Raw genomic sequence first — 27,027 nt, 5'->3', positions numbered from 1 at the left:
TGTTGTCAGAGGCAGGATACTGGACTGGATGGACGATGGGTCTGCTGTGGTCTGGCAGTCCCTGTGCTCCTTGGTGAACTGGCCACAGCAAGCATGAAATTCAATATAGACAAGTGCAACGTAGTTCACTTAGGAAGGAAAAATCAAATGCATAACTACAAAATGGGGGACAGCTGGCTAGGCAGCAATGTCCTGCTAAAAAGAAACTGGGGTTATAGCGGCTCACAGACTGAACATGACTCAACTGTGTGATGCAGTTGTGAGAAAGTCAAATCTCATTCTGGGGCGTATTAACAGGAGTGTCGTAGGTAAGACGCGGAAGGTAACTGTCCTGCTCTGCTCGGCACAGATGAGGCCTCAGCTGGCATACAGTGTCCAGTTCTGGGTGCCGCACTTCAGGAAAGAGGTGGATAAATGGGAGAGAGTCAAGAAGAGAGCAACAAAAATGATCAAAGGTTTAGAAAACCAGATCTTCGAGGTAAAGCTTTAAAACATTGGGCAAGTTTAGTCTGGAGAAAAGAAGATGGGGGGGGGGGGCGGACCTGATAACAGTCTTCAAATCTGTTAAAGGCTTTTAAAAAGAGGCTGGGGATCCATTGTTCTCCTTGTCCATTGAAGGTAGGACAAGAAGTAATGAGCTTAATCTGCAACCTGGGAGACTTAGGTTAGATAGTAGGAAAAACTTTCCAACCCTAGGGATAGTTAAGCTCTGAATTTGGGAGGCTGTGGAAACCCCATCACTGGAGGATTTAAGAACAGGTTGGACAGACACCCGTCAGGGATGGTCTAGGTTTGCTTGGTCCTGCCTCAGTGCAGGGGACTGGACTAGATGATCTCTCAGGGTCTAATCCAGCCTGCCATTTCTGTGATCCTACGATCAGCATGGCACTCTGCAGCACTCAGGAGGGAACTGCCTCCTCTTAGGGTGCTTTCCCAGCACTGATCGCTGCAGCAGCAGTGCATCAGCGGCTGATCCCCGTCGGGTTCGTCTGCAGACATATGTTGCGTCTCTTCCACTTTGGAGCCTTTCTGGAAACTCAGTCTTTTCATGAGATGCAGAGGAGCTCCTGTCAGGGCTCTGCACGGGGCTGAGTGGAAGTAGAAATGTCTCACTAGCGTTACACCACCAGTGGGGGAGTGTGAAGGGCTTGGTGGCCTTTACCCAGATATGGACCAAAAGGCAGTGTGGGCCAATGGATAGAGTGAATGGCTGTGAGTCAGGAGGCCTGAGTTTTCTTCTCTTCTCTGTCCTGGCCTTGCTGCCTGACACTGGGCAGGTAGGTTCACCTCTGCTTCGAGGTGTCTTGCACTTTCATCTGACACCTCCGGTGCTGGAGACAAGATGGACCTCAGAGCCGATCCAGTCTGGCTGTCCCTCTCCAGCTCAGTCTTCCCCATCTTGGAAAACAGGGCTCTTGAGGATAGAGTGCTTTGAGCTCTCTGGATGAGAAATCCGACATCAGGGGTAACTCTCGCTCATTTGCAAATGTGACTGCACAGATCCCTGTTTAGCACATGCAGGGCACACACCTAGCCAGAGGCATTTGCCACTGGCAAATGGCGCATGCAGACATCCTTGTGTCTGTGCTGAGGCACCCCTCTCTCCCCCCTGCGTACTAGGAATCGGGCCCCAAATGTCCTGTTAGCCGTGCTTCCAACAGCGAAACCAATCCCAGGGTCTGTTTTTGCTCTCCCTAGTCATGAACACACAGCGCTCGTCATGGCTAGAATACAGGCAGTGGGACGGTGGGACCAGTCACCCCTGCCCCCTTGTAGGATGTCATGCAACACTGAGCCATTCTACAGCAGCCTCCAAGTGTCGTCCTCGCACATGTGTGGTTGGTCATCCTCATTTATATAGTGAGGGAACTGAGACAACGGTGATGTGCAGAAGGTCGTGGCAGAGGTAGGGCTGCATTCCAGGTCTCCTGGGAGCCCTGTGCCATAGCAACAAAAACATCTGCCTCCCGTGCTAGGAGTGGGCAGTCACTGTGTATTTCCACTAAGATGTGGCCTAGGATGATTTCGGTGCAAGGGATTCATAGAATCATAGAATATCATAGAATCATAGAATATCAGGGTTGGAAGGGACCTCAGGAGGTCATCTAGTCCAACCCCCTGCTCAAAGCAGAACCAGTCCCCAATTAAATCATCCCAACCAGGGCTTTGTCAAGCCTGACCTTAAAAATATCTAAGGAAGGAGATTCCACCACCCCCCTAGGTAACCCATTCCAGTGCTTCACCACCCTCCTAGTGAAAAGGTTTTTCCTAATATCCAACCTAAACCTCCCCCATTGCAACTTGAGACCATTACTCCTTGTTCTGTCATCTGCTACCACTGAGAACAGTCTAGAGCCATCCACTTTGGAACCCCCTTTCAGGTAGTTGAAAGCAGCTATCAAATCCCCCCTCATTTTTCTGTTCCGCAGACTAAACAATCCCAGTTCCCTCAGCCTCTCCTCATAACTCATGTGTTCCAGTCTCCTAATCATTTTTGTTGCCCTCCGCTGGACTCTTTCCAATTTTTCCACATCCTTCTTGTAGTGTGGGGCCCAAAACTGGACACAGTACTCCAGATGAGGCCTCACCAGTGTCGAATAGAGGGGAACGATCACGTCCCTCGATCTGCTGGCAATGCCCCTACATATACATCCCAAAATGCCATTGGCCTTCTTGGCAACAAGGGCACACTGTTGACTCATATCCAGCTTCTCGTCCGCTGTAACCCCTAGGTCCTTTTCTGCAGAACTGCTGCCGAGCCATTCGGTCCCTAGTCTGTAGCAGTGCATGGGATTCTTCCGTCCTAAGTTCAGGACTCTGCATTGTCCTTGTTGAACCTCATCAGATTTCTTTTGGCCCAATCCTCTAATTTGTCTTGGGCCCTCTGCATCCTATCCCTACCCTCCAGTGTATCTACCTCTCCTCCCAGTTTAGTGACATCTGCAAACTTGCTGAGGGTGCAATCCACACCATCCTCCAGATCATTTATGAAGATATTGAACAAAACTGGCCTGAGGACTGACCCTTGGGGCACTCCACTTGATACCGGCTGCCAACTAGACATGGAGCCATTGATCACTACCCGTTGAGCCCGACAATCTAGCCAACTTTCTGTCCACCTTATAGTCCATTTATCCAGCCCATACTTCTTTAACTTGCTGGCAAGAATGCTATGGGAGACTGTGTCAAAAGCTTTTCTAAAGTCAAGGAACAACACGTCCACCGCTTTCCCCTCATCCACAGAGCCAGTTATCTCGTCATAGAAGGCAATTAGATTAAATTCATGTTATTGCCCCTTCTGCCTTCCCAGGGCCACTGGGATTGGGCCGCTCCTTCTTGCTGACTTCTGTGGCTCCTCATGGGCCAGGCGGGAGAAAGGTCCTTCCCGGTTCAGGGACCCCAACTGTTGCACTTGCTCCGTGCATTCACCAGAGTCCCACGCCCCCCTGCTTCCTTCAGGGCTCAGTCAGTTGCCTTTCTGTTCTTCCTCTCTGAGAGGTGGTAGCTCGCTCGACAGACCTCGCCGCATCTGCAGTGCGGGGGAGGTCAACCTACCTATGGCGCTCAGAGACCTAAAAGCCCTGAGCGATGTAGCTAGGTTGATCTAAAGGCCTAGCCGTTTGCAGGGTCGAGGCCAAACCTGCATGGGCTACTTGTGTCAGCATGTCTTGACATCCCATGTAGAATTGCCTTTGCTTCTTCCCCTAATTTATCAATGTTGATAAATGCAAAATAATGCACACTGAAAAACATAATCCCAACCATACATAGAAAATGAAGATGTCTAAATTAGCTGTTACCACTCAAGAAACTGATCTTGGAGTCATTGTGGAGAGTTCTCTGAAAACATCCACTCAATGTGCAGTGGCCATCTAAAAACCTAGCAGAATGTTGGAAATCATTAGAAAAGGGATAGATAATAAGACAGAAAATATCATATTGCCTCTCTATAAATCCCATGATATGCCCACATCTTGAATACTGCCTGCAGATGTGGTCACCTCCATCTCAAAAAAGGTATACTGAAATTTTAAAAAAGTTCAGAAAAGGGCAACAAAAATTATTAGGTGTCTGGAACGGCTGAGATAAATAAGACTGGGACTTTCAGCTTGGAAAAGAGACGACTAAGGGGGGATATGATAGAGATCTATAAAATCATGACTGGTGTGAAGAAAGTAAATAAGGAAGTGTTATTTACTCCTTCTCATAACACAAGAAGGAGGGGTCACCAAATGAAATCAATAAGCAGCAGGTTTAAAACAAAAAAAAGGAAGTATTTTTTCACACAACACACAGTCAGTCTGTGGTTCTCTTTGCCAGAGGATGTTGTGAAGGCCAAGACTATAACAGGGTTCAAAAAAAAACTAGATGAATTCATGGAGGATAGGTCCATCAATGGCTATTAGCCAGGATGGGAAGTGATGGTGTCCTTAGCCACTGTTTGCCAGAAGCTGGGAATGGGTGACAGGGGATGGCTCACTTGACGATTACCTGTTCTGTTCATCCCCTCTGGGATACCTGCCATTGGCCACTGTTAGAAGACAGGTTTCAGAGTAGCAGCTGTGTTAGTCTGTATCCGCAAAAAGAAAAGGAGGACTTGTGGCACCTTAGAGACTAACAAATGTATTTGAGCATAAGCTTTCGTGAGCTACAGCTCACTTCATCATGGCATGCATCCGATGAAGTGTTCGTGGAAGCTCCGGGCACTCTCAGTGCATTGGCTGCAGCCTTGCGAGGCTGCTTTCCTCTGGTTTTCCCTCCTCTAGTGTTTGCCTTGGAAGGAGACTGAGGCGCTGGATCAAGATCCCTTGGTGACTAGGTGGCTGGGCTGGGCCTTCAAGGAGGCCGGCATGTGTCTTCTATGCCTGTGGCACCCAGTGGCAGAGAGAGACCCTCCTGGTCGTGCAGGCACTGATGGCCCTACGTGTCCAGAGCAGAGATCTAAGGCCAGTGGGCGATCTGAACTGAATAACATGGGGACATGGGGCCCAGCCCTGACACGTGGGCTGCAGGGGGACACATGGGCTGCAGGAGTAGCCGCTGGGGGCAGGCTGTCTCAGACGCTCCTCAGAGGCACAGTCCCTGCCTGGCTTCCCCAGTGCTCCAGGGGAATAGTGATTTGCTGCTAGCTTGTGCCCCCTCCCCCAGGTGGCACCTTGTGGGGGTAAAGCTGAGCCTGCATCCGGTCCCTGCCCACCTGCTCCCACGGGAGTAGCGGGTATGCAGCACTTATCGTTGATCCCAGGTTGGGGTACCCCACACAAGGGTGTCGGGGCGGGGGGGGGAGGGATTCTTCCTCCCCTGTGTGGGCATGCAACCCATCATAACAATCAGCCAAATCCTGAGCGCCTCACTGAGCCCTCACCCAGGCCCAGCTCCGGTGAGCAGGGCGGGGGTGAGCTGTCCGGACACAAGCGCAGGTGGAAGGCAAACAGCCTGCGGTGGCCAAGATCCTTGCTGCTCTGCCAGAGACCTGCAGGGCCGTGGGCTGCTGCAGCTCGGGCTGCTTGTGTGGGTTGGAGAACAGCCGCGGGGCTGACTCATGTGGCTGGCCTGGAGCAGTAACAGCACCTCTGAAAACGAACACTGAGATTAGTCCTCGGCATGTAATTAATCCAATAATTACGTCAGATTAGCCCAGTGTGTGTTTAGAAGCTTTTAATTGATAATTAAGGAGCGAGGCCCGTGAGCAGGCAGCGGGCAGGAGAGAGCTCACTCGGGGTTTGCCGAAGCTGCGGGAGGCATTTCCACTGCTGGGGTTCTGGAGCGTGCCCTGCTGCGGGGCTGTAGGTTAGGCCACTTTCCAGCAAGGTAGGGAGAATTGGACTGGAATACATGACTCATCAGGCAGGACTTTTCCCTTGGCGTGAGGACTGACTCCTTCCCAGTGGGGCGTCAGGGGTCACGGTGCTGCAGGAGGTGTTGTTTTCTCTGATGAATACAGACCATGTGGCCATGTTTGATCATTAAAGACCTCTGAACCTTTTGGGCAAGGGCAGAGGTCTGAGTTCTTTGTGTCTCAGCCGCCTTTCAGCTCTGTATATTTCCCCTGACCATGAAAGGGACACAACGTTCGCGGGCCCGGATGAGTACAACACTCAAGCATATGCTTAAAATTAAGCTTCTGGTTAAGTGCTTTGCTGAGATGGGGCGATAAACAGTTGCTGCATTCCTCCCCAGAGGTGGCTGCATTAAAGTGGTGGGCAAAGCCTAAGAAAAGAGGTGGGCTTTTTGCAGCATGCCCTGAAGATCAACAGATCTGGGTTATTTCAGATCCTGGTGACAATGAATTCCAAATTCTCAGATCCCTCCTGGAAAACACCCTGCCAGAAGCTCCCTCTGTTAAATCAAGGGAGATCCAGCTCAGATGGCCCTGCAGATGCAGCTGGGGCAGTAGTTATGGCATAGCAGGGGGGAGTAGGTGTCACAAAGAGGGGGATCTAAGTATAGGCGCCGACTCCATGGGTGCTCTAGGGCTGGAGCACCCACGGGGAAAAATTGGGGGCAATGACCCATGATGGGCCAAAGTGGATAGAAGTTGGAGGAAGGAGGTGAAATTAAATGAACGAGAATTCGGGAGTGAATATCGGGGTGAACTAGGGACGGGTGGAATAGTCTCTCAAGGGAAGCAACAATCGTCCCATTGCTCAAGTGGAGCTATGACAATTTACACCAGCTGATTTGCCCCCATCGGACTTTAATTCTGATCTCATGCCAGTGTAAACATGGCATCCTTCAAGGAAGTCAGCAGAGTTGCACTGATGTGAAACTGGCGTGAAATGAGCATTGGTGTGTCAATTTCTTGCTGCAAAAGGATGGCTAGATGGAGCACAGAGGAAGCCTTTAGCTGGAACAGTTGCCAGCAGAAAGCTGAGCGCTTCTGTGTTGAGCCGGGCTATTTAAAAGTTTCTGGTGGCTTTGGGGTGTTGTTAATGTGCAAGTAGCCGGGCAATCAGGAGCCGAAAGAAGAAACAGGTTGCAAGTGCCGAGGGGCCATTTCCTCAAATTCAAACTTCCTATGCGGTTGTTTTACATGAATAATGGCTACGTTGCTGCTACTTCCTTTCTGCAGCCATTATCATGTCGTGCCTTCTCTGCCACTTGCCCATGTGTGGCTACCTCTGTTTGCTCCTAAGCTAAGGTGTGTGCAGCACTGACTTGACAGCCTCGCTCCGACAAATTCGGTATAGCTGAGAAAAGGCCAGGCATGAGGCAAGCAGCATCTGAGAAGGGATCAGTGTGGGCAGCCTTCACAAAGAAGGTCAGTATCATTATTTTACACATAGGGAAACTGAGGCACAGAGAGGTGCAGTGACTGGCCCAAGGTCCTCCAGCAGATTTGGGAATAGAACCCAGGTCTCCAGGAGTCCCCGGCCAGTGTTCTGTCCACGAGGACATGCTGCCTCCCCTGTAAGAGCCTCTAGGTGTTTCCTGAGTGTAAAGAATAGTACGACAAAGTCTGAGGAGCTGGAGCGAGGGAGAGACGAGGGGGACCCCAAAGGAGAGTTTGGGTTGGAGCGTAGGAACGTAGGCCTGGAGGGACCTCAAGGGTTCAGTCCCCTGCTATCACAGGCATCCCCATCATATATTCCCATTCAGACACTTACCAAGCTCCATCTTACGTTAAGTGAGGTTTGTGGAGCAGTGGCTGTCCAGCTTTCGAAGGGAATAATCCTCTTTCCTGTATGATCCCTTCATCCCCCGCTGCTTGGCTGTCAGAGAACTGTTCCATTGTGCAGAACACCAGAAAGGGCGCCCCAGAGCACAGCTTGAGGGGCGTCTCCACAGGGGAAGAGGCAGCGGGATTCGGTGAGAACCTGCGTGTGGGGCAGAAGGATAGACTCAAATCCCCAGACGACACCAAGACTGTAAGTCCGGGGGACTGAGTGGACAGTGGAGACGTTGCACTGGTTCAACTAACCCAGTTTGATTAAACCAGTGCAAATCTGTGTGTAGACAAAGCCTGAGAATTAATTAATTAACAAGAGTGAAACACTTTGAGATCCCAGGTGGAGGGGTGCTATAGAAGTGAAACACAAACTCTCTGATTATTTCAGTTTAAACCACGCTTATTTTGCTGTAGGTACGCCCATGGCAGGATTTCACACTGAAATGGCACCAGTGCATATGGCTGCACAAGGCGTCAAGCAGTGTAGGAACAAGAGCTGTGGAAGGAATATTAACCCCCCATGCTTGGAGGAAGCTTTCCATGGGGCAGGGTACCCCATCATTGCCTGAGACAGGGCTTCTTCCACTGAAGCTGGTGATAGTCATGGTCAGAGATGGGCCCTTAACTAGAGGGACCCTGGGTCTGATCCAGTCTGGCAGGCCCTGTGCTCCTGATCAGGCCCAGTAAGCATAGTCACCAGCTGGTAGGACGGAAGGGGCTGCAACTGCTTCTCTTCTGCATTTAAAGGGCCAGTGAGGAAACAAGCATGCAAGGAGAGGTTCCTGGGTAAAGGAGGATCTTCCATGGAGACTAGGGGGTTGTGGAAAAGACTGCTTGAAGGGGAGGGACGTTTACCAGCACCAGGTTTCTCCGGTTGTCGCCCTGGGGCTTGAGGCAGCTGGGTCTTTGTGCCAACACCATATTTTTGTCAGTAAGGGCTAAGCCAGGCTGTCTGTGTTCAGCAGCCTAGGCTGTGCTGCCCAGATGAAGCCAAAAATGGTGGGGTTTGGTGCCATCCTCTCGCCTCTAAACCAAGCATCCTGGGTGCAAGTGATGTGCCAGAGGGCCTGGCCTTCTGTGGGTTCAGGGGCCTTGGAGTGCCCCCAGCCTGCTGACCATCAGGCCTTTTCTCTCTCGCCGTCTCTGACTGCAAGGCCGGGTACTGGAAAAGAATAACATGGAGGAAGTTCTCCTGGGCGGCTCCCAGGGGCTGGTTCGGCCGTGGCCCTCCGAGTTCCACCTTGCTTGTGGAACGGATGTGGCACGTGCGTATCTCGGCCATGGCCATCACCTGGGTTCTCACCGTCTCTCTTTCCTTCTCTGCAGGACATGCGGAAACATGTCACCATGACGCTCCTGGATACTGAGCAGTCCTACGTGGAGTCCCTCCGCACCCTGATGCAGGTATCGTGCTGCCGAGGCTCGTGCAGAACGCCCCAGGGGAGGGGAGGGGAGCGGGGGGTCGATGGCACAAGCCCATGGACTGCACGCAGAGATTGGAACCTGTGTCCCACATGGGACATGGAGGCTGGGACACAAGACCCATTCCAAAAAACACAGCTCCTTAGCGATCAGCAGTGGTGGGGCTTTTATCTTATGCAGATGTACATCCACATCCACAGTAGCTCTTAACCTGCGGGTGCGAGATGCCCTTTCTGGGGGTGGAGACACGCCAGATGTTTTTAGAAGGTAGATCATCGAAAACACAAATTAAACACAGGCACATAAGTACAACTATTTGTTTCATCAAACCTATGTATTTATTAACATTATACATTTTTAACGATGACTGTAATATACAAACCAAAAACATATCTAGGTTTAAAGAACTGACCTACTTCACCGATTTTTGACAAGGGGTGCGAGAACATATTTTGAGAACCAAGGGGCGCAGGCTGCAGTAAAGGTTAAGAACCACTGGCCTCGAGTGTAGTGCTGCACCCAGACATGGCTCCGAAAGCAGGGTAGTGAGTGAGGGTGCTGTCTGGTCTCTTTCCCTTTGCAAATGCTCCTGCTGTCTCACCTACCTCAAAAGAAGCTGGCAGGCCTCTCGCGAGACCAGGGTGGGCAAACGTTTTGGCCTGAGGGCCACATTGGGATTCCGAAACGGTATGGAGGGCCGGGTAGGGAAGGCCGTGCCTCCCCGAACAGCCAGGCCCCTGCCTCCTATCCGCCCCCTCCCACTTCACGCCCCCTGACTGCCCCCCCTCAGAACTCCCGACCCAGCCAACCCTCCCTGCTCCTTGTCCCGTGACTGCTCCCTCCCGGGACCCCCCGCCCCTAACCACCAGAGGCCAGCCTCCCCGCCGGGGGCTCAAGGGCCGGGCAGGACGGTCCCGTGGGCCATAGTTTGGCCACCTCTGAGCTAGACTGTGATTGTCAGTGTCTGTATCATTGTGCTGTAGTAGCGAGCACTGGGCCAGATCCTGCCTCCACATACAACTGAGGATGTCATTGGAATTGCATGGCTGGAATGTGGCCCTGAACTGGCCTCGGCGTTCGAAGGGAGCCTACGGGAAGAGCAGAGCCCTGGGGTGCTGTGCTCACTGCGACCTGTGCTTCCCCCTTCCTGCCAGCATCCTCTCTGTCTTGTCTGGGGTTAGCTTTAGACACTCAGCCTTCACACAGGCCTTGAGAAAGCAGGGAGATGCTGTTGCTTCCAGTGGGTGTAAAGGAGGCGCAGAGCTGGGAGCCGTCTGCCTGCTGCTAACACCTCGCTGCTCCCCTAGTGGCTCTGCCTAGATGTTGGATACCGGGGGGGAAGAGGCATGAACTTTGCCGGACGCCGCAGGCGACAGCTCTGGGATTGGAGCAAGAGGGGCCCAGAATGACCCTCTAAGTTCAGTCTGGGAGGAAGAACCTGAGCCGTTCCCCGCCACAGGCTCCTGGAGGTGGGACGGTACTTGGGGACCAGCAGTATGACACACGGCAGAGAAGTCCAGCGGGACGAGTGGCAAGCTCCCTTGCCAAGGGACTGGAGGCGGCAATCCGTCACAGCATCGGGTGCTGCCGCAGCCTGACTCAGAGGAGTCAAGGATGCTCCAGCTGAGGCCCTGCCTCCTCAGACAATGGCTGGCGTTCTGCTCTTCAGAGGGGCTCTGGACTCCTGTCCCTTGGGATGGACGGGCAGCGTTTGGTGTTAGATGTCTCTACATGCAGACAGATTTCACCAGACCAGCAGGTGTTTAACTTTGCAGGGTCCGCCTCGGAATAACCCTGGACAGTGTTACATGACACTTCGTTACGCTGATCTTCATTAACCGCTTGGAACAAAATGTGTATTCCCAGGCCCAGCTGCCCTCAGGGACCTTTGAATGAACACTGTAGGAAAAGGACTTTGAAAAGCTACCTCCCCTGGGGGTGACCCGGTGGGATGTGCAACGGCTGATATCCAGCTTCATATTCGTAAACTTCTGCTAAGCCATGACTTGTACCCACAGACCTGGGGAATGCAATGGCTTTAAGAAGTCACTCAGTCTGCTATAGCCAGCCAGCTGCAGCCAGGGTTCAGACGTGGCCACAGGTGCAGACCCTGGTGCATTCACGTGTGGCCTGGGAGAAATCTCTCATGTAGCCTGTGATACAGAGAAAGGGACCTCTGGAGATTACCAGGATAAACCACCTCTGCTGGGGCCTGGATTCTCCCCAGGCTGCGGTGCAATATTAATGATGACAAAGTTAATCAAGGAGCCCATGGAAGAGACATCTCCAGAGCAGGGACGATCTTGCGGCAGCATGGAGATGGACTAGATGTTAGTGTCCAGATTGTGTTGGTCTAGAAGTGAGCTGCTTGAGAAGCTCAGCCGGCAACTGTTAGTGCTAAAAGGGACCCGCACAAGGAGCAAATATTGGGTGTGTGCCCTTTTTAATCTTCGTGAGGCATAAAAACGGCCCGAAAGGATGGGGGGTTTTTTGGATAAGGGAATATTATTTTTATCTTTGTTTCTAATAGAGTAGCACGTAGAGAATCAGGGTCTCATTGTGCTAGGTGCTGTACAAATATAGAGCAGGACAATTCCTGCTCCGAAGAGCTCAAACTAATCTAAGATAAGGGGCAGTGGCTGGCCTAACAGAGGCGGGAAAGGATGGTCTAGCGGCTGGGGTGCCTGCCTGGAACTTGGGTGTCCCAGGTTCAATCTCCAGCCCTGTCACAGGCATTCTGCGTGACCTTGGGCAAGTCACTTAGGCTCTGTCTACACTACAGACCTTACAGTGGCACCGCTGCAGCTGCGCCGCTGTAAGGTCTCCCGCGTAGCTGCTCTTTGCCGATGGGGGCGAGCTCTCCTGCCGGCATAATTAAACCACCCAAAACGAGTGGCAGGAGCTATGTCGGCAGGAGACATCTCCCACCAACATAGGGCTGTCCACACCAGCGCTTTTGTCCAGAAAACGTATGTCAATCAGGGGTGTGTTTTTTCACACCCCCAACCGACAAAAGTTTTACCCACAAAAGTGCTAGTGTAGACAAGACTCCTGCCTCTCAGTTCCCCATCTGTACAATGAGAAGAACAGCACTGGCCTACCTCAGAGGGGTGGGGTGAGAATAAATATTAAGGAGCGTGAGGCGCTCCTATACCACAGTGATGAGGGCCATATAAATAGATAGCCGCGATGAGGGACGCTGCACGAACAGCGTGTGTTAACACAGTGCCAGCAGCTTTGCATCTCCCATCCCATCCGTCCTCTCTCAGTCAATCGATGGGTGGACCCCTGAGGTCCTAGCTCCTTAGTGGGAGACCAGCAAAAGTCCTTCAGCTCCCAGAGAAAAATGAAGCAGGCAAAGCTGACTCCTATGCAGCGACACCAAGAATACAGGGACCGGCAGGCATGAAAGGCTGCTCCTGCTGAGTGGTTTTTCTGTTGCTTGTTCAGCTACATCTTTGATTTATTTCTTTGTAAAAGAAAACCCTTTGGTCTAACCCAAGCCAGAAAGTCTCTGCTTTTCAGGGAATGGCCTTGGAGCCAGGGCGCACAGGAGCCAGGGGACAAAAAGCCCTGAGGCTTAGGAGAGAACAGCATGATGCAGAACATAAGCTCTTGGGAGAGAGCGCTAATGAACAAACGCTTCCCCTCGGATATCCCATGATGCCCAGGGAGCATTCCTACATTGTATCACTCCGCAGAGAGGAGGGTTGGAGTTCAGAGAGGAACAGGCTTTGTGGGGATGATTAACAGGCCTAGGAACTGTTCCCATCACAGCTGCTCCAGCCCATCAGGCTGTGACAAGGTGCTTTCCGTGGGGTCATGATGCTTAGAGCCAGGTGGCTGAGGCCAGGCAGTTAAATTTAGTAGGAGCATTTATTTCTCTTTCTCTGCTGTGATTGCCAGGCTGGATACAGGTACTTAGCTTGAAACCAGGTGTGCGCTCTCGAAACAGTTGTGTTCCCCCTTTGGATTTGCAGGGTGAAATCCTGGCCCCATTGAAGTCAATGGACGTTTTGCTCTTGATTGCGAGGGAGCCAATATTTCACCATTCGCAACAAAGAGGAAGTGTCTCTGCCAAGCTCTCGCACCTTTCACGTAATGTTAAAAAAATGCACTAAAATAACGTCCATACAGCACGTAGTCTCATTGTGGTCTTCCTCCCCCCAACCCCCAGATGTTCATTGTATTTGCATGTTGTCACTCATTAACACTGTGGTAAGCTTGTAAGTTCTTCAGGGCCGGGATGGGTATGTACATCACCTAGCACAACGCGGTTCTGATCCCTGATTGGGACCTCTAGGCGTCACCGTCATCTGAACCATCATGACATGACCGACCGCAGAGATCGAATCAACCATCTCCTACGGGCCCACAGTCACACCATTTCTTGTCCCATTGCGCCCCTTCCTGCTCAAATGCCCAGGCAAATCGATGGGCCTTGCAACATACTAGGAAGGTCTCCAGATTCAGGCTGCTTCAGACCGAGCACTGTTGTCATTTCACCACCTAACATGTACTCAGCAGGGGCAGCCCTGCCTAGAGAGCCTGGCAGCAGATGGCAAAGCAACGGACCGTGCTGGCAAAGGCCCCGTGCAAAAGAACCAGACTGCAACTTTCAGGCAAGATGCTGCTGCCATGTGATCATGCGACACCAGCTGGCAGTGCCCCTGCCCCCCGCTGTGAAATCTCATGCCAAATGATGGACATGCCCCTTCAGTCAAACTGTGCCAATGTCACCTTCATGACGACTTCTGGTTGGTTCCCCCAGCCAACCAGCACCATCTCGCTTTTATCCAATGGGCCTTCAGCTAGCTAGCTGACATCCACACCTCAAGCACTGGGGAAGGTCATTGATGGCACAGGCTGGGTCAGATGAAGTACAGTCCATGCCTCCTCCTCCAAACAGCCCCCTAGGCACACTGAACATGGGAGGTGCCTGGAGGAAAGCTCCACACACAGGAGCAATCACTCTCTGGGAGCTCTCAGATTTGTGCAGTAAGAATGAACCTGCTGGGGGGAACCCCATCTGCTCCCATTGCAGCTCACAGGGGAGCCAACACCTCGTGAAGGCAGCTGATAGCTCCCACAGTCTCACCATGGATGCCCAATGTCTGTCCCTCACCAGGAGTAGAGGTAGCAATTTTCACCCCTTAACCCTCCTTGCAAAGATCCTGGAAGGCTCAGTTAATGAATGTTTGAGAAGCTCTCTGAGATCATGGTTATTATCCTCGTTGTATAAATGGGGGAATGAGAGGTTAAGTGATTTGGCCAAGGTCAAACAGCAAAGCAGTGTCACAGCCAGGAATGAAACCCAGGAGTTCTGGCTGCCGGTCTCTTGCTTTAACCCCTAAACGCACTCCATTTCCCCCTGTGTGTTAACTCAAACCCAGTGACTGTGGCAAATGAGAGATGGTAGTCTGAGACCGTTTGGTTTTAAAGTCAGTGGAACGTATTTCTGGGCAAGGTCCTAAATCCAAATGAAAAGTGTGTTCTCTGGCTAAGGGCTTATATCCTGAAGCTCGTCCCAGAATGTCTGAAAACAGCTTTATTCTAAACCCCTGAAAAAAGGGGGGGATTTCTCATGATTCATGTCCCCTGTGCGGCATTAGAAGCCCCACGGCAGTCTAACTTTTAAATGAACTCTACATCGGTCCCATCTCCCTCTGAAGCGGAGAACTGTGCCAAAACTCTAAGATGTGTGAACTGCATGTCATCTAGTCATGTATACAAAGGGGAAATGTCACCGTGTCTGAGGCCAGCTGGCCGTTAAGTGAGTAGAAGCACCCAAGGTCGTCCTCATTCCACTGGGCTGTTTGGAATGCTCTGCCGGAACTGGCCTCCCTAAATAGGATCCTGGCCTTGGCGTGGCAGCGAGCAGGACAGCTCAGGTCACCCTGGACCTCTTGTTGCAAGCCCCGACTTTCAGTCACTCCTAACTTTCCAAAGACTTTAATCTCTGGAGCTGAAACATTCCAACTTGGGGATCAACACTGAGGCAAATGGCCTGGAATAAGTGGGGAAAGACCTGTTTCCTGAGGTCCCAGATAAGAGATTTGCCCAAGATCATACAGCAAACCTGTAGCAGTCCCACGTCTTTCGAGTCCTACTCCAGTGCCCTAACCATCTGGCTCAGCAGGGTCGCAGTTAGCATTATGTCTGGTAGTGAATTGTGTTTCCGTGGGAACTGTAATTCCTGAACCCTTTCACTGGGGCTGATGCAGGATGTGGATTTTGCGGCTTGGTCGCTTGAGCAATAAGGGCCCAGCTCTGTCCCCAGATACACAAACACAACTTCCTCTGACGTCAGTGAGCATCACCCACACACGTCCGAGAGCACTCCGGGGCAGCAGTGGTGGGAAAGAACCAACACAGAATACCATGGAAGAGAGGGCAGAATCCGCTCCAGGAGTCCTGATTGGGAAAGGCCCCTCAGTCCAGCCTCCTGCTTGGCACCTGCTCTCTTATAATGCAAAAATACGCCCGGTACCCAGTCTGTGGGCACGTAGGTGATGATTAAGCGGCACCAATGCTCCCACGTAATTTTTGTGCCTGCCTTATTAAATAATGATTTTAACTCACTGGCCAAACTCTTGGCCCCCTGCTCTGCTCGCTTTGCACCACGCCAGCAGAGCAAAGAGGACAGAAACAGGCTGGCGTAGAACCAGCCTGACGGGCTGCTGGCCACCCCCCCACAGCACCTCTGGTAGGGGGTGGGGAGGAGGCATTGCTGTAGCCTAAGGTCCCTGTAAACTGGGTGGCCGCGTGGCTGCCCAGCAGCCTGTTTAGCGCCGTGCAAACACTCAGTGAACCCGCCCGGAGCGGGGACCTGCCACAGCTGGGGGAGGGACACTCCTTCCCTCCCCCGGCCCTCAACCTGCCACAGGAGGGGAGCCCCTCCCCGGCCCCAACTCAGCCTGCGGCCCGGACCTGTCGCAGCTGGGACGGGGCAGCCAGATTGGGCCCAGCCGCAGCCCGGGCCAGCCCCAGGTGTGGCCAGGGTGGCGTGGCCCGGACCAGCCCTGGAGCGGCCCAGACCCAGCAGCGGCCCAACCCCGGAGCGGTCCTCCCCCGGCCCTGACCTGCTGTGGCCGGGGGATGGACACCTGTCCTGCAGCCCCAGCCCCAGAGCTCCCATGGCGGGGAGAGGCGCCTCTCCCCTCCCAGCCCAGGTGCTGCTGTGGGAAGAGAGCACTGGGGGGAGCCCTCTCTCCCCGCCTTAACCCTGGAGCACCCTCCTGCACCCCAAACCCCTCATCCCTGGCCCCACCCCAGAGCCTGCACCCCCAGCCGGGGCCTTCACACCCGTGCACCCCATGCCTCTGCCCCAGCTCTAAACCCCTCATCCCCGGCCCCACCCCAGATCTTGCACCCCCAACTGGAGCCTTCACACCCCTGCACCCCAGGCCTCTGCCCCAGCTCTGAGCCCCCTCCCACACTCGAACCCCTTGGCCCCACCCCCACCAGATGAATTTTGTTATGTGCACCAATATGAAGGTGGTGTGTCACATATCACCTCCATATTGGTGCTCATAACAAAAGTCATTTTGCACATGGGTGGGAAATATTAGCTGCATGGCCTGCGTTACTCTGGCTATACCCAGCATCCAGATGGCTCCCTGGGAGCTGAGAGCAGCTGGAAAAGTCTCAGAGCCTCTCTAAACCCTCTGGAGCTGGTGCAAAACTTGGTACCGGGAAACCACAGTCAATCCCCCACCTTCCTGCAGCTAGAGGACAGAGGGATGGCTCTGTGGTTAGGGCCAAGTACCACTGAACTGCGGAGTCAGTGGGCTGCTGGCTCGGGCCAATGCAGCACAAACTGATTTCCACGGTGCTGCAGTGATTTTGTGTCATATGAGTTTCCCCTCGGGGTGCCCTGCCTGCAAGCTGGAGCTCACACACAGGGCCGCCCATCCCTTTGGAGCTGCGTAATGAAGCAAGATTCCATCTCAGCAGCACCTGGGGGCCGTCATCCACCATGGAGAATAGGGAGTGGGCACTTGGTTGGCTTGAAGGACAGGTGGATAATAAGCATTTAGAGTCCTTGAATTCAGGCAGGGAAGTTCTTGGAAATGTGCTTGTCTTATTCATGTGTGCAGCCTGGCAAAGCACACCGCCCCCAGGAATGACTGGTGCAGGAGATGGAACATGTAATGAAGGAACAAGCTGTCCCCTCCCTCCACCCCGCACCTCTATTCCCACAAAGTGAATTAAAACGTCTTCCGTTCCAGCGCTGCCCATGGCTGAGTTTTGAGGTGGTGGGAGTGGAAACAGCTGAAGAGTCCTCCAGCTTCTTGCGTCTTTGGGGTTTGCAGGGCATGTCTGTCTGTCCAGCTAGCCATCAAGAGAGATAGGGCACTAGCCAGGGACTCAGGACGCCTGGCTTCTATTACTGACTGTCCCACTCACCGGCTGTGTGACCATCGGCAAGTCACTTGACTGCTCCGCGCCTCAGTTTCCCCTCTCACCACTTGTCTGTCCTTTACGCTCTTAGAGCAGGGCCTGTCTCTCGCTCTGTGTACGTACAGCACCTAGCACACTGGAGCCCTGATCTCAGCTGGGACCTCGACAAACGCGACTCACCATCCTTACATTGGTACAGTCCACAAGCCCACATTTGGCTGTATTTCCATTGTGATTTCTTGGTGGCACTCAGTGAGGTGGAGAAGTGAATAACACGGGCCTGCCACTCCTTGCAGTTACACCAGTTTCTGGGTCGTCTGTACCGGAGCTGGAGGCCTGATTTCCAGCTCGGATGTGCACTCACTTGGATCAAGCACGCGGGCTAAAGCCAGAAGTGTAGCCATAGCAACACAGGTGGCAGGCTGGGCCAGTCACCTCAAGTACAGTTCCCCCTCCCCAGCCCACCCCAGCTCCCTGGATACTTGCTCTTACCCTGTACATCTCCATTGACTTTGGGGACGTTATTGATGATTTACAATGGTATACATGAGGCTCAAGTCTTGCTGGTGTCGGCTGACTGGCTGGCCACCTCTGTGAACGAGAAGCTGCAAAACGTGGATCTGGGTTTGAGTCTGGATTTCAAACCCGCCGCTAGGTTTGAGGGTGTGGCGATCCGGAGTTCTGGGTCGACTCGTCAGGGAGGTAGGAGAGGATGTCGTCTTGAAGCGGGGATTGGGGTTCTGGTCTGGAATTCACAGTTCCCCTCCCCACAAAGGGTATGGGGGAGTTCAGATTTTTGAGGGGGCGATTTATTTGGTGAGCATGGGTTGGGGGGAGGGATAGCTCAGTGGTTTGAGCATTGGCCTGCTAAACCCAGGGTTGTGAGTTCAATCCTTGAGGGGGCCATTTAGGGATCTGGGGCAAAAATTGGGGATTGGTCCTGCTTTGAGCAGGGGGTTGGACTAGATGACCTCTTGAGGTCTCTTCCAACCCTGATATTCTATGGTCTTCTATGGTCTAATGTGCTCGGAGCTGTACAGCATGGAGAGTCAGTGTCCCCAGCCTCGAGGAGCTGCCCTCAGCCTGGCTCCCAAGGTGAGGAGCTGCGACAAGACCCAAGCATCAGATCCCCGCCTCCGTCTTTGCTCTCAGCACCTCCTCCACGCCCCACAATCCTCTCAGCTGACTGCCCCACGCCTCCCACCCCGCCTCGCTCCTCCCACTGCCGGCTTTGAACTTCTGCCCTGCTGAACCATGAGCCAGGCATCCACCTCCTCTCCTTCCTGTCCTCCTCACGCCGATGGTCTGCTTACCTGCTGCTCCATCCATTGTCTTGTCCGGCTTCGGGCCTGATCCACAGTCCACACCAGTCAGTGGAAAGACTCCCGCAGATGTCAGTGCACTGTGATGCAGGCCTTAGTCCGTAAGGTACGTTGACACTGCAGTGTAAGCCCAGGGGTCGAACTCAAGCTCAGGCCTCATGCCCTTTCCATCTACACACAAATCACACTAACCCAGGGTCCTGGGCCCCCTGGGGGTGAGGGTCTGAGCCTGTGTCAAGCAGGCACCCAGGGTTTAAGCCCTGTTGCTTTGTGGTGCAGACACAGCCCCAGTAGACTCATGCTCTGGGACTCCATCCAAAGTATCCCACAATCCCACGGGCCAAGTTTCTTTGTCCTCTGGACTGTCCAATCTGATGGACAGTCAAGTTTTCCTACACTGCACCACCAACCCAGGGCTAGAAAGGCCACATTTCAGGAGAGCGCTAGGAAGTCTGGGAGATGGTTGGCTGGACTTGAGCCTGCGTACAGCAATGTGGACGCCGGAGCCCCGGTTTCAGGTCCAGGTTAGAAAATTCTTGACCTAGGGTTGACAGTCAGTGTAGATGCTCAAGCCCTGGGTTCTCTAACCCAGGGTCCACTGACTCCAGCTCCACTAAGCCTAGGCTTACATGCAGTGTAGACATACCCCAAGGCTGTGTGGATGGGGTAAGTGCCTTTACCCTGTAGGGCAGATCCTGAGAGCTGCTGAGGTCCAGGCTGCATCTCGCATTGACTACAAGGCTTTCCTGAATACCTACATCCTACTACCATGGATGTCAATGGCAAGACTTCCATGGACTTCAGCAGGGGCAGGGCCTCAGTCTGCCAAGTACCATGTGAGGGCCTGATCCTGTACGGTGCGGCGTGCCTTCAGCCCCCACTGATATCTCAGGATCAGGCCCTACATGTGCAGCACCAAGGGGCCATCAGAGTAGGCCATGGATGCTGGACTGCAGCACCTCCAAATGTACCAGGCAGGAGCAGCGCTCCGTGCAGCCATCCTAAACTCTCGCCAATTGGACTGTTGTAAACAGCACCACATTGATTCTGTCACTTCCTCGGCCTCTCGGCACTCTTGAGAGGTGCTGAGGATGGACCTAGCCACTTGGGGTGGGAGAGGAGAGAGGTGGAGCAGGAGTGGTGGGCTATACCGCAAGAGCATTTCATTTGTTACACACAGTTGACTTGTTTCATTAGCATCCCTTGGACTGTGAGTGACTATGAAGCCCATAAACTCTGAGCACATTTCCTTTGTACTTTTTCTCTGTGGCTAGTTTACATGGAGTCTCTTGTCAGCAAGCGCCATCACTGGGTTGTGTTGGAAATTCTGGCTAAGTTACAGCCGTGGAACGGCGAGGGGAGATTTTTACGGGAATGTGGCTCTCACTAGATAGATTAAACTTGTAAATGGCTGGGGTTGCAAACCAGCTGAGACACACCGCTGTTAAAAACCACCTTATAACCTTTCCAGTAAGGATCGCAGAATACTCTGCACAGATGAGTAATTATTAGCCCATTTACAGGTGGGGAAACTGAGGCATGGGTGCTTGCCTTTGCTATGACTCACCCTTGGGGAGCAAGAATGGGTTTTAATTACAGTGGGGCAGTGATTTTTTTAATCTACACTAGTTTGATGAACCCCACAGAGTAGCTTGAGGAGCACAGATGCCCTTAGACTTCATCCTGTCCGTGGCTCCACCGATAGGGTGTTTTGATATTTTTATTATTATTATTATTTATTATTTATTTTTATAGGGTTACATGAAGCCCTTGAAGCAGCCAGAAAACTCGATCCTCTGCGACCCGTCCTTGGTGGACGAGATATTCGACCAGATCCCCGAGTTGCTGGAGCACCACGAGCAATTCCTGGAGCAGGTCCACAACTGTGTGCAGAACTGGCATGAGAAGCAGAAAGTGGGAGATGTCCTGGTACAATCTGTAAGTACAGCAAACCTCCCCACACACATACCCTACGTTACGGCACCTGGAGCCCTTGCTGGGCAAGGTTCACATTGATTTCAGCAGAAGGATGGGGACCTGTGTGGCCATGACAAGAATCCATATTAACTTGTCCAGCTTAACTTTAATCCACAGGACACAAGGAAGGTCAGTCCTGTGCCAGATATGGAAGTGAGTCATTATTTGATGATCTGGGCATGGGTAACATAAACGAACCAGAGTGCCTATAAATGGATGGTACCATGGAGCAGTTAAGCTCTTAAAGAGAGCAGGAAGCCCAGACAAGAGTGCCAAGTGCAGATTGCGCTGCTCTTGCTCATGCTGTTGAGCTGTCTCTGTCCGGATTTCAGACCTGCTTGGCTGGGTAAATGCTCCCCATCATGAGTAACAGTTGCACAATCTGGCACCTCTTTAGAAATGACCTTAGGAGGCTGAAACTTTGCATTCTCTTTTAATGGGCCAGATCCTGCTAGCCTTCTCTGCCGCGGCTCCGGACTTACACTGGTGGAACTGAGATCAGGATCTGGCCCGGTGACTCCAGATCAAGATGGCTCCGTTCCCCAGGTCAAAAACCAAAAATGGTTTTTCTGAGCCCTACCAGCTCCACCTTAGATGTGAAAAATCCAGCCAGGCTGCCTCTGATCTCACCCACTGGAATGAAGATCCCCCATCAGAAGTTATCTGACAGTGGGGTTGGCGAGGTGCTAGGCAGAACAGAATCCAGTTTGTCTTGGCCACAAGCAGACAGGTCTCAAGGACACACACCCCGCATTCTCCCGAGAGCAGGTCCAATGAGTTCGAAGGTGCCTTTTCTAGAAAGTCTTGCTCCTTCTTCTTCTCTAATCTCCGAAAAGGACATGTGGCAGGGGAAGTTAGAGCCCCCAGTTCTAATCCCAGCTCTGCCACTGACTAGCCATTTGGTCCAGAGAAAGACACTTACCTTTCTGGTGTCTGTTTTCTCCTCTATAAGCTGGGGAGGATAACACCCACCTCTCAGAGGGTGGTCAGGCTTACTTAGTTTTTGTGATGTGCTTTCTGCAGTCCCCAGAAATGCCAAGCCTCCTCAGAAATAAAAGGGACAGCATCTGAGATCACGGATGCAATGCGCACAAGGTTTGGTGGTTTCTCCAGGAGAGTCCTCAGAGCCCCAGATGTCCCAGTTTTATAGGGACAGTCCCAATCTTTGAGGCTTTGTCTTACATAGGTGCCTATTAACCCCCCATCCCCATTTCCACCCCCGTCCCAATTTTTCACACTTGCTGTCTGGTCACCCTAATCTACACTTGCATTGCGTGGCAAAACTTCCCCACCAGAGCTAACCCAAACAAGCGCCTGCGGGGGAGGAAACCGTGCAAGCCCTTGTGTAGACAGGACTCCTGCTACTGCTAGCACCGGCTGCGCCGCATTGGGGTCACCAGCAGTGGGACGGTCTTTGCCAATGAACTCTAGTCCAGGCAGGCCTCAGTTACTCCCCCAGCCTCCTGGTGGTAGACTCCCTGCTGACAGAAGTCTGCCTTCACAGCTGAGCAGTGGGATATGTACTTCAGGGATGTAAACAGCTGCAGACATAAAGAAGCCGGGAGGGGGGGGAGGGGGAAGCAATCAAATAAATTTGAGAACCACTGCTCTGGAGTCCCAACAGTGGTCACCCTGCAGGGCTTGCTACAGATCAGCAGGAGGCGCCCTGCCACAGGTCTTCCATGACTTCTAGAGTTCTGTGGCCTGTGTTATGCCGGAGGTCAGACCAAAAGATTGCAGGGTTCCCTTCTGGCCTTGGGATCCATGACTCTGTGCCAGCCTGAGGAGGAAAGTACCGAGTCCTGGTCCTGAATCCTGATCTTCCATGCACAGGCTGGTGAGACAGATTATTCCCACAGAAGCCTCTTTGCAAGCAAGGCTGCCTGGCAGCAGAGAAGTGTGCAGGCCACAAGGGGCTTATTGCCAATCATGGTGCCATCTGGGTAGACTGGGCACTAGTGCCTCACCCCAAAGATAGTGCTGCTGGAGAGGCGGCGTGGCCTCCCATAAAGATTCAGCAGTGAGACCCTGCTGGCACGCCCCCTGTGAGTGGGTGGCCTGTCTGGCTAGACTGCAAGCTCTTTGGGGCAGGGTCTGTGTCTCTTCTCATTGTGTGGATGTACAGCTCCTAACACAGTGGGGCCCTGATCTCCACGGAGGCCCTCTCAGCGCTGCTGCAGTACAGATAACAAATACCGGTAATCCGGAGAGCCTTAAGACTGGAAGGGAGAACGCAAAACCTACGTCACCAGAGAATTACCCTTGTTTCGGGAAGGGATGCTGTGAACCGAGCAGCTCTGACTGGTCTGCTGGGGCGCTGTCCTTCCAAAGGGAGCCCACCACGGAGCAAGGACAAGGCAGCAGGCTGGCCAAGGGCACGGGGGAGGTCTCTGTACAGTCAGCCACTCTCCTGGCATGGGGTTGCTTACAGCCCCGTGCCATCCCGATCATTTCCAAGTCAGCCTCTTCACGCAGCGTTCCCTTCCCACTGGCCCCACGGCTGGTGCACAGGGGCCTGTGCAGCCCCTGTCTGAGTCCCACAGCAGCTGCCTCTCTGATAAATGAGCATGGGCGAGCAGACACTAATGATTCAATCAAGCTGGGTATAATGCACACTCTGTCCCTGGCAATTCAAATGGAAACCGGACGGATGCTGGCATTCTAGCCTCTCACCTAATGAACTGCACAGTGCTCGTGGGGCTTTCACAGAGCTCTGCTGTTTAGCTGGAGATGATGGTGGAGGATTGTGCAGCACGGGACTGGGGAGACACCACTCATTAATAAAGGAGAACGAGACAAGTTCAAGGCAGAGCAAGCTGGCTCAGCTGGGGCCCTGACAGCAGTGTCACCTCAGTAATAAACACGGCCCGGATGACGGATGCCTTGATTAGTGTGATGCTGAGGGGCACAGGTGGTGCAGTGGCTGGCGAGATTGCCTGTGGCTCTCCAGAAGAAGAACGCCGATGGCGACCATCACAGGAAGGTTTGGGCTATTAATTTTTTCACCATCTCCTCCCAGCACATGACTAGTCGCTGCAGTGAACGTAGCACAGTTGAGGTGGGAAGTCCAGGGTGACCTTCACTACTTCTAATTCTGCCCTGCGAGTAGTGGTGCTGGGCAGACGTTCCGAATTGGGTGAATTATGTGTCAGTGGGTGTTTGGTGGGGGTCTGATTTTGCTCGTGTTTGTGTGGCGGGAGAGGTGTGTTTTGGTGTAGCTGTGTGTTCAAGGGCAGTGCTGTGTGTGTTGAGAGCATTTGGCATGCACATGGTTGTGCTTATGCGAAGATGTGAACGAGCTGGAGTGTGGTGTGCGTCTTTTACACAAGTGTGGAGCCTTGTCTTTGCTAGTATTTATATCTCCATAGTGCCTACGAGCTCTAAGGAAGGATCAGGCCCCACTTGTGCTAGGTGCTGTTCAAACAGTGGAATGAAGAAGACATCAGACAGGACACAACAGGTGGACGAACCAGACAAGTGGGAGTGGGGAGTCGGAGAGTTTATAAAATGTATAGAGTTTAGCCTAAGAGCAGGAGGCTCAGTTCACCACAGGGCCGGACAGCAGTGACTTGGAGGCATCACAGTGTTAGCATTGCAGACATGCTAAGCAGCAAGTGGGTGTGCGCATTCACATGTGGGTTGGACAATGTCCCAGACACACCTGAGGCAGGGCATGCATTGGAGTGGGTTCGCCTTAATTTTACAGGAAATAAATTGATACTTGAGTCAGTATGGCCACCTGGGCATTAAAGTCCATAACATAACACGATTGTCCTTAGCTGAGCCAACCGAAATAGTGTCACTGAGGCCCCCAGCCAGGCCAGGCTTCTTAGGTTAAGACAAGAAGAGCCTCTCTCTCCCATCACAGCCTCACCCAGAACTGGCCTTTGGGAGTAGTAGCCAGCCTTTTTTATGTGACGCGCTGAGCCCTGATTGGCCTCTGCCTGCTCCCGGCTTTTCTAGCTGCTGGAGGACCAAGACTCGCTGGTTCCGCCAGCTGATCCTGGGAGGCCTCTCTAGGCAACCCATGGAGGTCCAAATGCATTGGTCTTCTCTTGCAAAAGGACAGTGCGCCAAGGCAACAAAGCCTAAAATGGGGGCACCCTGTCACAGAGGGGCCTCAGGCATTGAGGCAACTTGGTCCTTCCTGTTCTCTGCCTGTGGCACACAATACTTCAGTCTCCTGAGGGCTGTAATACTTTGGTCTAATTTGCTCGCGGGGCTTGGCGTGTGTCTGTGGGGTGGTGTTTAGTGGCCTGTGATAGGAGATCAGACAGATGATCTGATGGTCCCTTCTGACCTGAAACTCTGTGGTTGCTTATGTGAATGAGGCTGTGTTCCTAGGTACATATCGGGGTTTGGTGGCTTTAATCTGAAACCTCAGCTGGTGTCAACCGGCATAATGCCATTGGAGTCAGCAGAGCGTTCCCGCTTCACTCCAGCTGAGATTCTGCCCTGGGATGTGTGTGTAGTGTCGGCATTTTGGAGGTGCGTGTGTGTGGGCACTGGGGTGCCGAATGCCTGCATCCCATGGTTGTTGGGATTAATTAGTTGGTGTTTGTACAGCACTTTAAAGCGCTAAGGACTCTTTTGGGGGTTGTGATTTTGAAAGGGGATTTGTCTTTTAAATACATATTTTAATGCTGATGTCAAGCAAGGTCTTTCATCTTTAATAACCAGCCCCTTCAGCATATTGATTACTTCCTAACCCGGGAAAAGTGAGAGGCTGCTCAGAAAGCAAAGGCCAGCAGCTGTAGAAACATAGTTCCTTGCCCTGGTGCCCTTGTCACTAGGGCATTGACTGTGCCATGTGCCTTGTCTCTATTTTGAAGGATTCTCGGTTCCTGTTCTTTCATTTTGGACAAACTAAAACCAACAGCAGATATGGATCTATTGCCTTGGAGCGGTCTGGCTGCTGCTCAGTGCCCAGCCTCAGGCAGGAATGTTACGAAGTCCCCAAAACTGCTTTCGAGCAGGCGTTGGAGAAGGCATCAAGGAGGCATCCGCAGTGCCTGAATGGGTGATCACCACATCACTAAAAAGCAAGTGAAGATACCGCATGGATTTATGGCTCATCCCCTTCACGATCTCAGCGACTGCATGAATCACAGTGATGGTGGTGTGCAATCTGTCAGGCTGAAGTATCATGGGGAAGGGGCTGATGAGCTGTTCTATGGGTTAGAGGGAGCTCAGGGCATGAGGCAGCTGCCAGTGTGTGTACGCACTGTGTGCCTCCCCTCCCCCGGGTCACAGTCCACACACGGCTTTGGTTTCTCTTGCCGTCCTTCCTGCACTAAGCAGGCTCTGTTCAAGTGCTAGGGTGGGGAACCTTTAAGTAGAAAGACAAGAGCCACAGAATGTTAGTAGTGAACCAGCGTCCAGGGAGTTGTGTTCCTGGACGAGCTGGGCTGCTTTTTCCACCACCTTGCACCCTGTACTGCCACTTACATCTGTGAAGAATGGGTGCAAAACACTATATGGCCTGTTCCTCAGCCAGTGTCCCTTGGTGCAGCTGAACTGAAGCCGGTGGCACTGGCTCGACTTCCAGCTGAAGATTTGACCCATAACCGGATCATTGAATTGAAGCCAGTGGAGCTGGGTTGAGGTTCTGGTCCCGTCATTGTGATCTGGTAGTGTTCTATACTCACTCTGATCAGGTGTGACTGATGACCCAGGGGACAAAGCGGGGGCTGGTATTTGGAATAAGCTCCTGACCCCAGCTCCCCAGCTCCTGACCCTTTGTGGGGATAGTAAACCTGGTGTCCTGGCCAAGATCCAGCTTTTGCAGAAGACATTCTCTGCCCCCTGCAGCTGAAGTGAAGAAGCAAAGTGCTGGGGGGGTGCGTTTGGATTAAGGGAGCTGTTTAAAGGCTCTTGCTCCAAGCCCTGCCTTGAGGAAGCGATGCCAGTGCTGGGGAGGAGTGGTAATGGGATGGCACACATGAGCAAGCCTGGCCTAGTGCTCCATCCCAAACCCAATCCCTTTTTCAGCCCTCTCCTTGATTTTGGCAGGAGCAGGGCCATGCCATAGCCAGGAGCCAATTGAGCCTGTGGCCGCTGTGGGCTGTTTGAAGCCACGCTGCTTGGGCCGGCTGGAAACCACACAGTGCTAAGGGTTGCCTCGCTTGGGCTAACGCTAGACTTCGGAACATCTCCCAGCCGCCTGCTCTGATGCTGTTTAAAATCAAGCTGCAGCTGAGCCAGGGAGGAGAGAACCACTGCACAGCTGCTTGC

The 27,027-nt window shown here is 52.8% G+C and overlaps 1 protein-coding gene across 1 annotated transcript in view; it reads left to right on the top strand.

Moving 5' to 3' along the window:
* Positions 1-27,027, top strand: part of ARHGEF17 (Rho guanine nucleotide exchange factor 17) — a 244,457-nt gene that overhangs the window by 149,338 nt on the left and 68,092 nt on the right. The window contains exons 2-3 of the mRNA XM_048839474.2: positions 8,996-9,073; positions 20,572-20,754. Coding sequence (XP_048695431.2) covers positions 8,996-9,073; positions 20,572-20,754 — 261 coding nt within the window. The remainder of the gene's footprint in view (positions 1-8,995; positions 9,074-20,571; positions 20,755-27,027) is intronic.

This window comes from Caretta caretta, chromosome 1 (genome assembly GCF_965140235.1).
Source record: "Caretta caretta isolate rCarCar2 chromosome 1, rCarCar1.hap1, whole genome shotgun sequence".
Taxonomy (NCBI): domain Eukaryota; kingdom Metazoa; phylum Chordata; order Testudines; family Cheloniidae; genus Caretta; species Caretta caretta.
Note: the sequence above shows the minus strand (reverse complement) of the source record. Positions and strands in the feature narration are given on the sequence as shown.